The sequence below is a fragment of the Camellia sinensis genome, chromosome 5 (genome assembly GCF_055761805.1).
Source record: "Camellia sinensis isolate YWXY chromosome 5, ASM5576180v1, whole genome shotgun sequence".
Taxonomy (NCBI): Eukaryota; Viridiplantae; Streptophyta; class Magnoliopsida; order Ericales; family Theaceae; genus Camellia; species Camellia sinensis.
In genome coordinates, this window is record NC_138965.1 from 82967839 (window position 1) to 82981514 (window position 13676).

The window sequence follows — 13676 nt, forward strand, 5'->3', positions numbered from 1 at the left end:
AAATCATATTTAAAAAACTGTACCAAACGCAACCTAACACTTCAACATCTGTAACCTCCAAGTAGAACAAAACCTATGACAATCTATTATCTTGCGCAACACAAAATTAAAAGCTGACTTCATATATTTTTAATCCATTAAAAGAGACTTTCATTTGTGGTAAGATACTTCCTAGCAAATCTCCTGCTTATGAAACCGACACATCAATAATGTCCATGAACTGACAGGGTGACATTAGACCTGGAGAATGAACCCAATCGAGAGAACGATTTTTTTTTTTTTTAAATGTTTGCCTAGTTATCGAATCAATTTTTAAATCATTCAGAAAGAAGAGGGGCTCTTCCACAAAGAAAGCTTCTGTTACCCGAGTCATATCCGCAATGAAACATGACCAACAATATTACATATACAGAAACCATCCACATAACCAAACGACAGAAGACTGGTAAAGTTTTCTGCATATCAGTTCCATTCATTTGCGAGACAATTTTCCGTTGTGCAGAAATGCAGCTATCAGGTTACATTGACACAGTTCAAAAAAGAAAAAAGAGGTTACGTTAGCACAGAATTATGTCGAAAACATTCAGAAATATGTTGAGAACTCAGCAAATATCATAAAACAAACATGCACAATGGCTCAATTAGAAGGCACAATTAGTCTGATTTCCAGGCAGATAAACAATGGGACACTATTATTCAAACCTACTTCATCATAAAACAAACATGCACAATGGCTTGATTAAAAGGCCCAATTATTCTAATCTCCAGACAGATAAACAATGGGACACTATTAATCAAACCTACTTCATGACTCATTTCATCACAACAATCTTGAAATGCTGTTAGCTTCTTCAAGGGAAAACAACACATGCTTTCTCAGATAATGTTTCATCAAAGCTCTCCTTTGTTTCCTTTGAGATTAATTACAGCAAGCTCTTGTTCTACAAACTCTCCTGCACAAATGGGTGGATAGTTGCTGGCAATTGGAGATCCAGCAAAGTGGCCTAAAGGCTTCAGCACAGCATCAGAAGCTATGTGTGCAAACAACTAGATAAGACAGAAGAACGATAAGTCAAAAAAAAGAACGAAAAAATGCATAAATATTTGAAAATAACAAATTACAGCAGTAAAATGATAAGCATGATAATAATGTTGGCTTCACTAACCGTTGAGGATACTCTCCAAAGGCTGCGATCTTGCTGCAATGCTAGTTTAATTGCATCAGTGGTCCTATTAGTCACAACAACTTCATGCATACCAGCTATGCAGTCTCCTGCTGTCAACCATTCTATCTGCAATTTACACATTCAAAATGCATATACCATTCATGGTCAGCCAAATTAAGCTTGAGCAAAAAGTAAAATTATTAGCAAATAAAATTCAGCCCATTCGTAACATTAGACTTGAAATGGAAGGCAGGATCAAAGTCTCAAACCACGAAGACTAAAACATATCATGAAGACAATTTGTTAGAATTTACCAATTTACTCCTCCACCTACCATCTCCACTAGCACCCACTTCACCTACCACCTCCACTACACTACACCTACTACCCAAACCCTCTCCTATATAATGCCACTTTGATTTGTAATCCAACACATCAATACAACAATCTTGTAACATCTATCTCAATCAATAATACATATATTTTTACATGGTATCAGAGCAAGGTTAACAACCTAATCATTCTGCTTCACTGGCGGGCGGCAGTCTCGCCTTGGCCGCCCGCCGGACCCCTACACACCGTCACGTCCGCACCGTCACGTCTGCCGTTAGACCGGAAGGAAACCCCAACCCGGACAATTGACCCGACCCGACAGGAGCCGGGTCAGCCTGCTCCCAGAACCCATCCCTCTCCGTCACGGGCGGTTTCCAGGACCCGGTTTCATTTCCAAACAAATCATAGGCCACAATCATGCTTACCCACCTCCTGGACTCGTCCTCCGCCCACCGACGCCGCCGTGGTGGAAGACCTGAGGCTCCGCTTGGCCGACACGGAGGCGCGTCTGGAGCGAGCCCGTGCCCGAGAGGCCGATCTCAGCCGCCGTCTCGCCGAGATGAAGCGCTTCGTCTCTGTCATGGAGATCCTCGAGACCTACCTCAAGCGACGCTTTCTCCGCCAACAACACGACGTCGCTCGTCTCTTGCCATGGACTCGACTGTATCCTCGATTCTTTCGATTCTTATGAGTCGATTGTGTTGAAGTTACCAGAAAGCAGTGTGGATGACTATTGTGTGTCGTCAAAACCATTTGAAGTTGCCGAATTTGATAACAAGGATTGTCGAAGTAAGTTGAGAAGGGGGAGGAGACTCAAAGATTTTCAGAGCGATGTACTGCCCGGTCTGGCATCTCTTTCTGAACATGAGATCTGCGAGGATATAAATCTTATGAAAACAGTACTTAGGTCAAGAGAATACAAAAGAATGAGATCGAAGATGGCTGGCGGAGGGAAATGGTTTGCACCTGTCAGCAGCAGAAGGTCGAGACTCCATTACGTTGGGCTGCGATATTATTATTTTTTTTATTTTTTCTTTACCTCACTTTACACTCACTCTCTCTTCCTTTTGGCAGAATTGAAAACCCACTCTCTCATATTTTATTAAACTATCACCACCCACCCACTTCCTTCTCTCACTCTCTCGACAGCTTTAACAACAACAAATAAAATAAAATAACAATACAATAAAATATACAATACCCACCAACAACAAATACCATAAATAAATACATCAGCACCTCACATGCATTGAACCTCCTTGGGCCACCCATTCACTTTCTTATTTTAACATATTTTCCATTTTCACATATTTTACCATCTTTTCCCCCAACACCATCATCACATTTTCCACTTTTTTTTAAATATATATATATATATATATATATTTTCTTCCTTCCACATAAAAAAAAAAAAAAAAAAAAAAAAAAAAAACATCCAACTTTGCACACCAACCCATATTTTATTCATCTTCGGGATCACCCCCGATCACAATTTTCCACATCAAAAAAAAAAAAAAAAAAAAAAAAAAAAAAAAAAACAACGGCTTTGTTTACTTTTATGCAGCCGGCCACACACCGACATCCCTTCTCTACTCTGCCGCCGGTCTCTTCTTCTTGCCTCCGTCCTGGGAGGCCCTTGACGGTGTTGCCTCAATGCTTCCCAGTCCACCGAGCACGTTCCCCCCATACTCCTCCACTGCCGCATATGGCGGCCCTCCAAATCGGAACATCACGGTGGCCTTCCGCTTCAGCTCCTTGTTTTCTGCCCTTAGCACGCTTATCTCTGCTCGCGCATCCTTATACATGCGTTGGAGCAGAGCCAGCTGGGAGTTTAAATGCTGCACCTCATTTGTCCTACTCTGCAGCCGGTTCGACAAATTTGTGACCGCCGTCATGGTTTCCACACATGACTTCAGAGTATACTGATTGGCCTCCACATCCGACTGCACTGCCATTCTTTGCTCCACCGACTGCATCGGAAAGTTCAACGGGGCAAACTCCGGGGCGCTTGGTTGAGTTTCCAGTGCCACCGCACCAGTTCTCTCTCTCGTTGAGGTCGGGAAAGAGGGTGAGCAGCCCGCGGGAAGACGATGAAGCCATTTTCTCAGACAACAGAGTGATACAGAATATCTCTCTCAGCAATCTCTCTCCGAAACTCTCAGAATATCTCTCGCAAGTTTTTTGTCTCCGCCTTTGCCTCAGCCTCAGCCTTCGTCTTATAGCCGAGGCAGCCACGCGCATCGCGCGCCTCATACCCCCAGCCGACAAACGGGCGCACCAACCAAGGCACTCACGTGCCTCGCCATGATGAATCCGGCACACCTTTTAATGAATTGGGCACGCCTTTTGATGGCACGCCTTTTGATAAAATTGGGCACACCTTTTGAGGGTGCAACTTTTACAACGGTCCGACATGACCCCATAAACTGTCCCGACATTTGATTCCGGTTAGCCTTTTACAACGGTCCGACAAGACCCCATAAACTGTCCCGACATTGATTCCGGTTAGCCTACAGTGTCCTCTACAACGTTATGACACCACCATACCGTGTCCTCTACCACGTTATGACACCACCATACAGTGTCCTCTACACCATTATGACACCACCCTACAGTGTCCTCTACAACGTTATGACACCACCATACAGTGTCCTCTACCACATTATGGCACCACCTTTCAGAGTCTTCACCAACGGTCTGACACGACCATACAGTATCTCCTATCTTTTTTTTTATTTTTATTTTTATGTATTTTCTTGTTTATTTTTATGTATTTTCTTGTTTTGTTCCTCTCTTCAAACTCAAGTTGGTTAGTTTCTATCCTCCTTAAGTTTGCGGGGGGCTGTTAGAATTTACCAATTTACTCCTCCACCTACCATCTCCACTAGCACCCACTTCACCTACCACCTCCACTCCACTACACCTACTACCCAAACCCTCTCCTATATAATGCCACTCTGATTTGTAATCCAACACATCAATACAACAATCTTGTAACATCTATCTCAATCAATAATACATATATTTTTACACAATTGATTCTATAAAATGGGGTGACATAAATTTCCTTTACCTTCCAATAAATGTGGCTTACACAAGTTTTTCATTTAATCTTCCAAATTACTTCATATACTATGAAAGCAAATTGATTCCTCGCATTCTTTCATCTTTGTTCAATTTGTAGCTTCTTTCCATACAGACTCAAAAAAAAAAATGGCGAGAAAGCAGAGAATTCTTCAGACAGTATGGAAAACTTTTGATCACGTAGATGATAGGTGGAAAGAAGTGGCATCCAAAGGGAGATGTCTTCTTGGGAAAGAGATTGGGTGGGTTTGAGGCCATTTGATGAGGGTGTTGGAGAGGCAAGAGAAAGCAAATTGAAGGGTAATGGAAGAGAGGTGATTTGCAGGAACCTTGAACCTTAGCAATTGGGGGAGGGCGACTCTAGGCCAACACACATGGTAGGGAGGAAGCTAGGTCAGGGTGGTAAGTGGCAGGACAGTTGAGAGCCTATTTTTTTAATTCTAAAAAGAGAAAGGGGATAGCTGGCGGGCAAAGGAACAGGGTGGAGGGCAATGAGCCATGTGACTGTGGAGAGGGGGGTGGTTTGGGCTCACAATCCAGTTCAAGCAAGGGTTGGTAGGAATAAATTCTCTTGGGCCAAGAAGAAGAAATCAGTTCAATCTGATCCTCATCGCCCAAGTACTGGGCTAGACCTGAGTGGGGGTGTCTTAAGAAATATTTGGGCTATGCATTCAACGGCATGGGGATTGTTCAGACCTAACTGTTTTGAGCCTCTCTGTGAATATCTTGGGCCAAGCCTTAATTTTGAAGGCCAACTTCGAATCATGTGCCTTCTCTTGGATAGTGGTGGTTTGTCAAAGGGCCTAAAACCTTTCATGTTTGAGAATATGTGTCTCAGGGAAGAAGAGTGAGGAGCAGGTGGGAGGGTTTTGAGGTGGTTGGTTCCTCAAGCTTTGTTTGGCCAGAAAGATTAAATTGTTAAAGCTCAATTTGAAGGTGTGAAACAAAAAAGTCCTAGACAAGGTGGAGTTAAGAATTGCTAGACTTCTGGAGGAAAAAATTGAAGTTGAAAGATAAGGAGGGGAGGGAACGAGAGTTGGAGGAGGTAGTCGAGGACGAAATTATGGAAATTTTACAAGAATCTTTTCATGGATCGCCTCATCTTGATGGTTTGAAGTATGATTCTTCCATTGATGTTGGGGTAAGGATTGGTTCGAGAGGCCATCTTTGAACGATGAAATTTGAGAGGCTTAGAAGAGGTTAAATGGAGATAAGGTACAAGGTACTAATGGTTCATTGACATTTTTTCAATCGTGTTAGGAGGTTGTGAAGGCGGATGTTATGACTGCTATCCAAGAGTTTCATGATTCGGGGCATCAAGGACTATAAACCATTAATATGCTTGGAAGTGTATTCAAGTTCATTATGGGATTTATCATCTCTACCTCTCAAAATCTATACTATATATAAAGTGAACAGCTTTGATGGTGTCCTGAAGCCTTTGCTTCTCTTGGTGCTAAGTGGATTTCTCAACTTAAAAAAAAAAAGACACAGAAGACAGTGATACTCGAGAACCTAAGACCTGATAAAGAACACTGTTACCACTTAAGTGACACACAAGATACAGTATTTTTCAACTTTTTTTTTAAAATTTTTACTTATTTGACTTGCACACACATCGCGTGTGCAAGCCACTAGTACTTTATTGAGGGTAATCACCTTTTACTTCATTATATGTTGGCTTCAAAAGTTTGGGGTTTAATTCTTTCAGTTTTTGGTGTTCCGAGGGTTATGTTGGGGTTGGTAAAGAATCTTTTTGAGTGTAGGCATAGGGGTTGCCTAACTAAGGTAAGCATGGAGACCTGGGAGGTTGTTTTTGTTAAAGATAAGATTATATTGTCAAAGATATCAGAAGATATAGAAAATATCAGAATATATGGAGATATCTTTGACAATATGATCTTATCTCCAACACTCCCCCTCAAGGTGGAACACAGAACAACTGAAGTGAATGTCCAACTTAAATTCGAAAATAGGATGATCATTACAAACAATTACAATGAAGTTCCCGAAAGACAACAAAAATCGTAATAACTCCCTTCAATGACACCTTCAAAGAACATAGGTACGGAATCAACATTTTGCAACAAAGAAACGAGCATGGAATTAGTCATGATGGTAGCAAGAGAAACCAATTGAGAGAGAGAGAGAGAGAGAGAGAGAGAGCAAGGCTGAAGTAACAGCAAATCACCATAAACAGAAAGGCCCAAAAAACGACATCTTACGAAGAATGCTACCGAACAAACCGGTAGCCCAAAAACAAAAAAGAACTAACTATGTGCTTACCACATGAACACAGGGACCCTAAAAGGGTAGAGAAGTAGCCGAAAAACTCAACATATCACAGAATAATGCTACCGAACACATCGGCAGTCCCAAAACAAGTAAAAATCACAAAGATTTCTTATCACATCAGCAAACTAGTGGTCAACACAAGAAAAGGAGAAAACACCTTGAAAAAAAAAAATGCGGAGTGAGAAAGCACTCCATAAAGAAACATGTTTAGGGTTTGGTAGGCTCTGATACCAAGTTGAATTTTATAATATGACAATAAGGTTGAATATGAAGAAATAATAAAGCCTGAAAAGAGGAAAGAAAGAACACAAAAGATTAATGTGGTTCAGCCAATATTGGCTTACGTCCACACATAAAGCCCTATAGGCTACATCTTTCATTCACTCAACTTGATATTCTTGTTTACAGTATCTAGTGTTAATTAATTAACACCTCAGAAGAAGTATTTGACAACCAACTTACACCAGGTGAATATTGAATATGCATAAATCATAGAATCTTCATATATTCTGATATCTTATAATCTTATCTCCAACAGCTTCATTATGCATTCTATGGTGCATCTGGATGTAAAGGAACGACAAATCATTTCAAGGGAGGGAGAATTCCATTTTTGCTTTGAAGGGTAAAGTCCTGGCACAATTATTTTATTTTAATTTACATTTTCGCTCAAGGAGGACTGCACATTTCCCCCTTATTTTGTGGATGTTTTGGCTGATTTGTACATCTGTGTTGATATATATGATTTTGTTTTGCTCCTTTTTGTTGTTGTATACATCCTGTGTATATAGTTGCCATCTTTCAATACAATTTCTTTACCTATCAAAAAAAAATGTAGCTACTTTTCATTTTAATTATCTAATATAAAACCACTCTATGAGTACTTAAAAACCAGTTAATACTAGCATCGTATAGACACTAAATAAACAGACTGACAAAATTAAATTCATGTATCTTTGTGATAGATTGAACCTGGAAAAATAGTGTTTTTAATCGTTTCAATGACCAAAATAACATGAATGAGAAATGTAAAATGTGTCATTTCTATGGTAAAAATTGAAGCACGTTTCTTACATACAAAATTAACATTGAGTGGTTCTGCAATTCTTTTGGAACATGCTTTTTCAAGTCAACTTCTAATAGCAACACATCAGTTGCTCAACTAGCTCAATATATAAAAGCAAATAAATACAAGTACTAAATATGATCTAACCTGCTTTCCTGTCTGAATAAGGAGACAACCTATAGGAACCTTCACTTCCATCTTTTGCCCATTTCTAAGCCAAATGTTTAGACCAGGGAATCTACTTCGGCCATGAATTGTTAGAAAGTTAAGGTCATAATGATATCCAGCAAACACAGTGCCCTCCTGGCCATAACGTTGAAGGTCACTCCCCGTTGGAGCAAGCAAATGTGGTCCCTGGGTTGGAAGACAGAAGGCACTTGTTAAGTAGCACAAACAGCTAAAAAGAAATAGTGCATTGTAGTGCACTATCACAAGCCATCAGTGCAACACCCTTCTTTATATGATTTTAAAAAGGAAAAAATAAATAAAAAATGAGAAGCATTTGTGTTGCATGCTGCGGACACCCTGGGGACACATTGCATGTGTCATAAAATATTTAAAAATGACATATAATAAATGTATAAAATTATATGTTTTGCACGTGTCCCCAATGTGCCATGTCCTTCACTTTTTGAAACTTTGTGTGCCTGCATGTCTGTGTCGTGTTCGTGCTTCTTAGAACAAAAAATGTTTCACGTATCAATCCATTTCAATCCCACACATTTGACACCAAAAAAAAGGGTAAAACCCTCTGTCTTTGTTAGTCAAGTAAATCAACTGGAATTTTTTTAAATTGCCCCGCAGTGAATGACACGTATATTTTCTTGTCCCAACCCAAAGGAAGCACAAATATGAAGTTAAATTTTGGTAGATATGCAATTTTGCATCAACAAAAGTCTTCAACGCAATCTGATTAGACACCACACAAACATCATGTATTTTTATGTCTTCATTTTATGCTTCTGATTTTAAAAGTACAGCATAAAAAATGACTTGGCCACAAACACAAAAAGAGGTGGTAAGATAAGAACAATAGTTACCTGCTTCATGAGAGAAGTGAATGCATCCTTAGGCAAGCCAAACCCAATTGCTGCCATTTCTGCAACAGCCTGGGCCAACCCAGAAAAAAAAAAAAAAAAAAAAATACAAATGATATTGCAGATGATATACATAAGAAGCAGGTTGAGACAATTGAGTAACCTCACTGATGATTCACCTCTATAGCAGATATCATTTTGTAGCCCCAGGAGTCCATGGTGTCTTTCCACTCCAGAAATCCCTCAGGTATGACTGGCTCAGCATTCAGTTCCTACATAGGAAGCATGGCAGTTAATGATAGCAGTAAAAAACAACCATCTTGATATTGAGAATGAAGAGAAGATGTGAGACCTGAAAGCGAAACCATGACAGTTAATGATAGTAGTAAAACCATCTTAATATTGAGAATGAAGTGAAGATGTGAAACCTGAAAGCGGGTGTTTGATGGCCGAGGACCAACTCTCCACATGTACCGCCACTTTGGGTCTGGTCCCATGGGAGTGGAGGGTTGAAACTCTTTGGGCATTGCTCTTAACTTGCCTTGTATTTCCTCATCAACCAAGCTACGAGGAACTTCAACTCCTTCAGGTGTTACCCCAACCTGTTGTTGTCATTTACATACACCAGAACTACTTATAAAGCAATGATTCCTTCTCTAACAACAAATGCAACCTTACAACATATGCACCACCAGAAAGATGAAACTGCCCCTAATCTTTCATTTATTATTTACCTTTCCCTTGTTTTCTCACTATGAATTTGGCCCCTCTATAGTTTTTATAGCATGTGAAAATTGGAAATGGAAAGAATAAAATTGAAAAATAAAATAAAACATCGATGACTGTCTTTATTCATATGAAAGTAAAGGTAGTTGAAAACAATTGAACAAGATATCCTGTCCAGAAGATGCATCAAGGTTGAAAGGCAAAATGGGTAACCAGATGGTCACCAAGGCAGTAGTAGGGATGGATGGTGGACTCATCACAACTCAAATTACTTGTGAATTTGATATTATAAAAGATGGGTAATGATGAATAAGATCAATTAAGAATAAATGATCTAGTATGTTTTTGTACCAAACCTAAAGGGTCAGAATCCATGAACCAAACACAGCCTTAAAAATAAAAATAAAAATAAAAACAAGCAAGATTGGTACATAGCCTAATTTGGTCATCTCTTCAGAACATAAAGAAGCTAAAAAAATAATTATAATAGTTGTATATCATTTTCATTGGATTCAGTTATTCAATCATTTTATTTCTTCTATTTTTACAGGGACAAAACTGGTATTATGAAAATATAAGAATCTGTTGGTTTATTTTTTCTTCCAATCTCTCCATTTTGGGAAGATTAAAAATGAGGGTTACAAAAAAAATGAATTTTTCTCCATTTCTCCCTATTTCTCTTCCCTTACGTTATCCAAACACCTTAAGTTATCCAAACAAGTAAAAATCTTTTCTTTTTTTTTTTTCTCTCCAAATCCCTCAATCCACACAATGTAAGACCCAATTTTATTAAAGTATACACCCATTATGATTCATCAATTCTAGTTTAATTATTACTATTATAGTAATTAAAAATTTAACAATAAGCTCAATACTAGCATTGATATAATGATCTAGAAATAAATGCATGATGATGGTAGTAGTAAAAAAAGGAAAGACCTGGTAATGCAAGTGAGGACGCTCTTGGAGGCGCTTGAATTGTGGTGGGCGTTGGAAATACTTCTCCATCATATCGATGAAGCGATCGTTGTCTTGGGCGGAGCATCTGGGATCTTTGACAAGCAAAGCTCCGGTCTGTGCTAGGGTTCGACTCACCTCCTCACACAGCTTCTGAAGATTTGGATCATCCAACTTCTTCTCTCCTACTTCCCGGCTACATTTAGCTGATTTCTCCAGATACGGTGCTAGATCTATCACCGGCAGCTCCATTGCCTATTCTTTCTTTCCTTCTAGAGAGAGAGAAAGAGGAATTTTGGTTCGGAGCGCTTTTCTTGATGATGGCGGGAGAATAATGCCACCAATGGACCGTGGCGCATGTTAGCAGCACTCCGTTGATTGCCTTTGGGATTCGTACTTGTTCTTCTCGGAATCAAAGAGCCCATTGCGTGTACTATACCCACTATGCTATGCTCCGTTCCGTTCCGTGTACACCTCCTCCTTTTCTTTTCTTATTTATTTAATTAATTTATTTATTTTTATTTTTATTTTTGTGACCAATTTGGTGGGCTGGTCAAGGCTATCTTTGCTATGTGAGGTTGGGTTATTTTAGTTTAAAAAAAAAAATAGAATGATTTTAAAAGTTAATAAAATAAAATATTATATTTAAATTATAATTATAATTATTTTTTTTTATAAAAATAAAAATAAAAAAAATTTCATTCTAAACAAGATTTTTTAATCCAAACTAAAATAGTCAAAAAATAAAAAAATTAGCTCACTTCTTAAACGAAGGCCAAATATGGCCTTATCTGGGTTATTGGTTATTTTAGTTGATTATTTATTTATTATTTTAGCTTAGTTAAAATAGTTGTGATTAGAAAGATATTTTTTTATAGTTGATTTGATGATTGTGAGAGAAAAAATAAAATGATTATGAGTTGGATGTAACATTTTGTCTTATTGGTTATTCTAACATACTTTGTCTTTTAATGTATTATTTTAGCACACAATTCTCCTCTCAAATAAGGCCTATATATACCTAAACTCAATTTAAAAAAATGGATAAATTATAAATATATTAGATGAGATTTACTTGATATACAAATTCTCTCTAATAATTTTACAAATTATAAATATTCTATTATAAGAATTTTTTATTGAGAAAATTGTTACAAAATTCAATCTAAGTAAGGTATAACGTATTAGGTCTAGTGGATATTTTTTTTATTGGTGAGAGGTCAAGACTTTGTGAAATAATTTAGTGAGAAGTTATTTTGTTTGTTTTGAAGGATATTTTATTTTCAATTTTACTCCTTAATTTATTTATTGACTTTTTTGACTGTTTGTTCAAATTTATATCAATCTGTTCAAATTTTTTTCTATCTGTTCAATTTTTTCCCCTTATTTGTTCAAATATCGGTCTAAATTTTATTTCTGTTCAATTTTTTCTCTGAATTCTATTTGCTAATTTTTTACCTATTCAAATCTTTGTTATCGAAATACATTAAATCACTATATGTTTAATACCAACAAATTTTTATCCAAATATATATGTGCAACAAGAGATCTAAACAGATTAAAAAAAACTAATCTGTTGAAAATTTTCATTCTCAAACACACACCCACACACATAAATGATCCATTATCTATACAAAATTAAGTTTCCAAAAATCAAAGAAGCTAAAGGCATTTTCTAATAAACAAATCCAAAAAAAAATTGAAACACAAAAATTTCCTAAGAAAGAGAGAGAGAGAGAGATACAAAAGTGTTGTAAAGAGAAAAGCAAATCCATTCTCGGTCTTCAACACCTTTTTAGCCCGCTCAGGACTCACGGTCCCACGTGTTATTGGGTCGGATTTGGAGCTCATCCTCGCTATGGGTGTATCAGCAGAGGCTCGTCTTTCACAAAGGGTGCACAACTTCTTCTTCTTCTTCGGTTCTTTTGTTTCTCGACTGGTTCGAGTGAGTCGGTTGGTTGAGGATTGGATAGCTCTAATTGTTCTAGGGAATTTGATGGGGTGGTTCGGTGGAATCATGGCCGTTGATAGGAAGAAATTGTTCGACACAGGAAATTAGGGTTTCGGCAGGAAGGATTTGGTTATTTGAATATGTCGCCATTGATGAACACTTTGCCGCCTCTCTGGTAGTGGCTGGATGGCAGTAGTGAGAAAGCAACGGTCTAGGTGGTCTAGGATCTAAAAACAACGGCGGATCGTTAGTTAGGGTTCAAATCGTCGATGGATCGGTGGTTCTGGATCAATGACCTAGATCCAAGAATGAAGTCAATGAAACGTATGCTAGGCAGCTGGATCGGCGCCAGGCGGTAGTACTTCGTCATGGTCTAGATCTAGGACCAATGTTCTTCATCGCCATAGATCTAGAGATCTGCAAAGTGGAAGGAGATAAGACCCAACAAAGAGCAACGACAGACAACGATAGAAAGCGGCGGCAGTCGACAAACGCCAAACAATAACGGAGAGAATAGAGAAAGAGAGAGAGAGAGAGAGAGAGAGAGAGAAAAAAAAGAAGGGTGTTTGTTATAGCAACTCCAAAGAGCTGGCTAAAAGAGGCCTGTTAGGCATTTTAGCCAACCACAACTCATGTTGGGCCCTCCAACAAGCTAGCTAAAACATTGACTACTTTACCATCAATCTTACCCGCTGGCTACCTTTGAAGAGCACTGGATCACTCTCCAAATCATATCGAAACCCTTTTTCTGGCGAAATTGTTACCGTTCACGTTTCTGCAACTCCATCATTCACATCTTTGCTTGCAGCTCTCTTCTTGGTATGTATGTTTCTCAATCTATCTCTTCTTCCCTTTCCTTTCCCCCTCTCTGCAACTCCCTCACTCTATACCACCAGGCGAAACCCTCTTCCCAAACTTCTCTGTAAAACCCCTTATTTCCCTCCCTATGACCCCCTTTCAGCTGGATTAATTCATGAAATCAAGAATATGTGTGTGCGTGTGTGTATGTATAAGGTTCTATTCTGAAATACTGGTTGTATGTAATTGATTTTTACAGGAAT

General features: G+C 38.5%; 1 protein-coding gene across 1 annotated transcript; it reads right to left on the minus strand.

Moving 5' to 3' along the window:
- Window positions 1–612: 612 nt before the first annotated feature.
- Window positions 613–11165, minus strand: LOC114323031 (2-oxoglutarate (2OG) and Fe(II)-dependent oxygenase superfamily protein). The gene is made up of 7 exons (XM_028270487.2): window positions 10647–11165; window positions 9410–9583; window positions 9161–9253; window positions 8985–9053; window positions 8092–8298; window positions 1167–1292; window positions 613–1047 (listed from the first exon to the last, which is right to left on the minus strand). The coding sequence occupies exons 1-7, from the start codon at window positions 10914–10916 to the stop codon at window positions 892–894; spliced, it is 1095 nt and encodes a 364-aa protein (XP_028126288.2). The 5' UTR covers window positions 10917–11165; the 3' UTR covers window positions 613–891.
- Between the last annotated feature and the right edge of the window lie 2511 nt (window positions 11166–13676).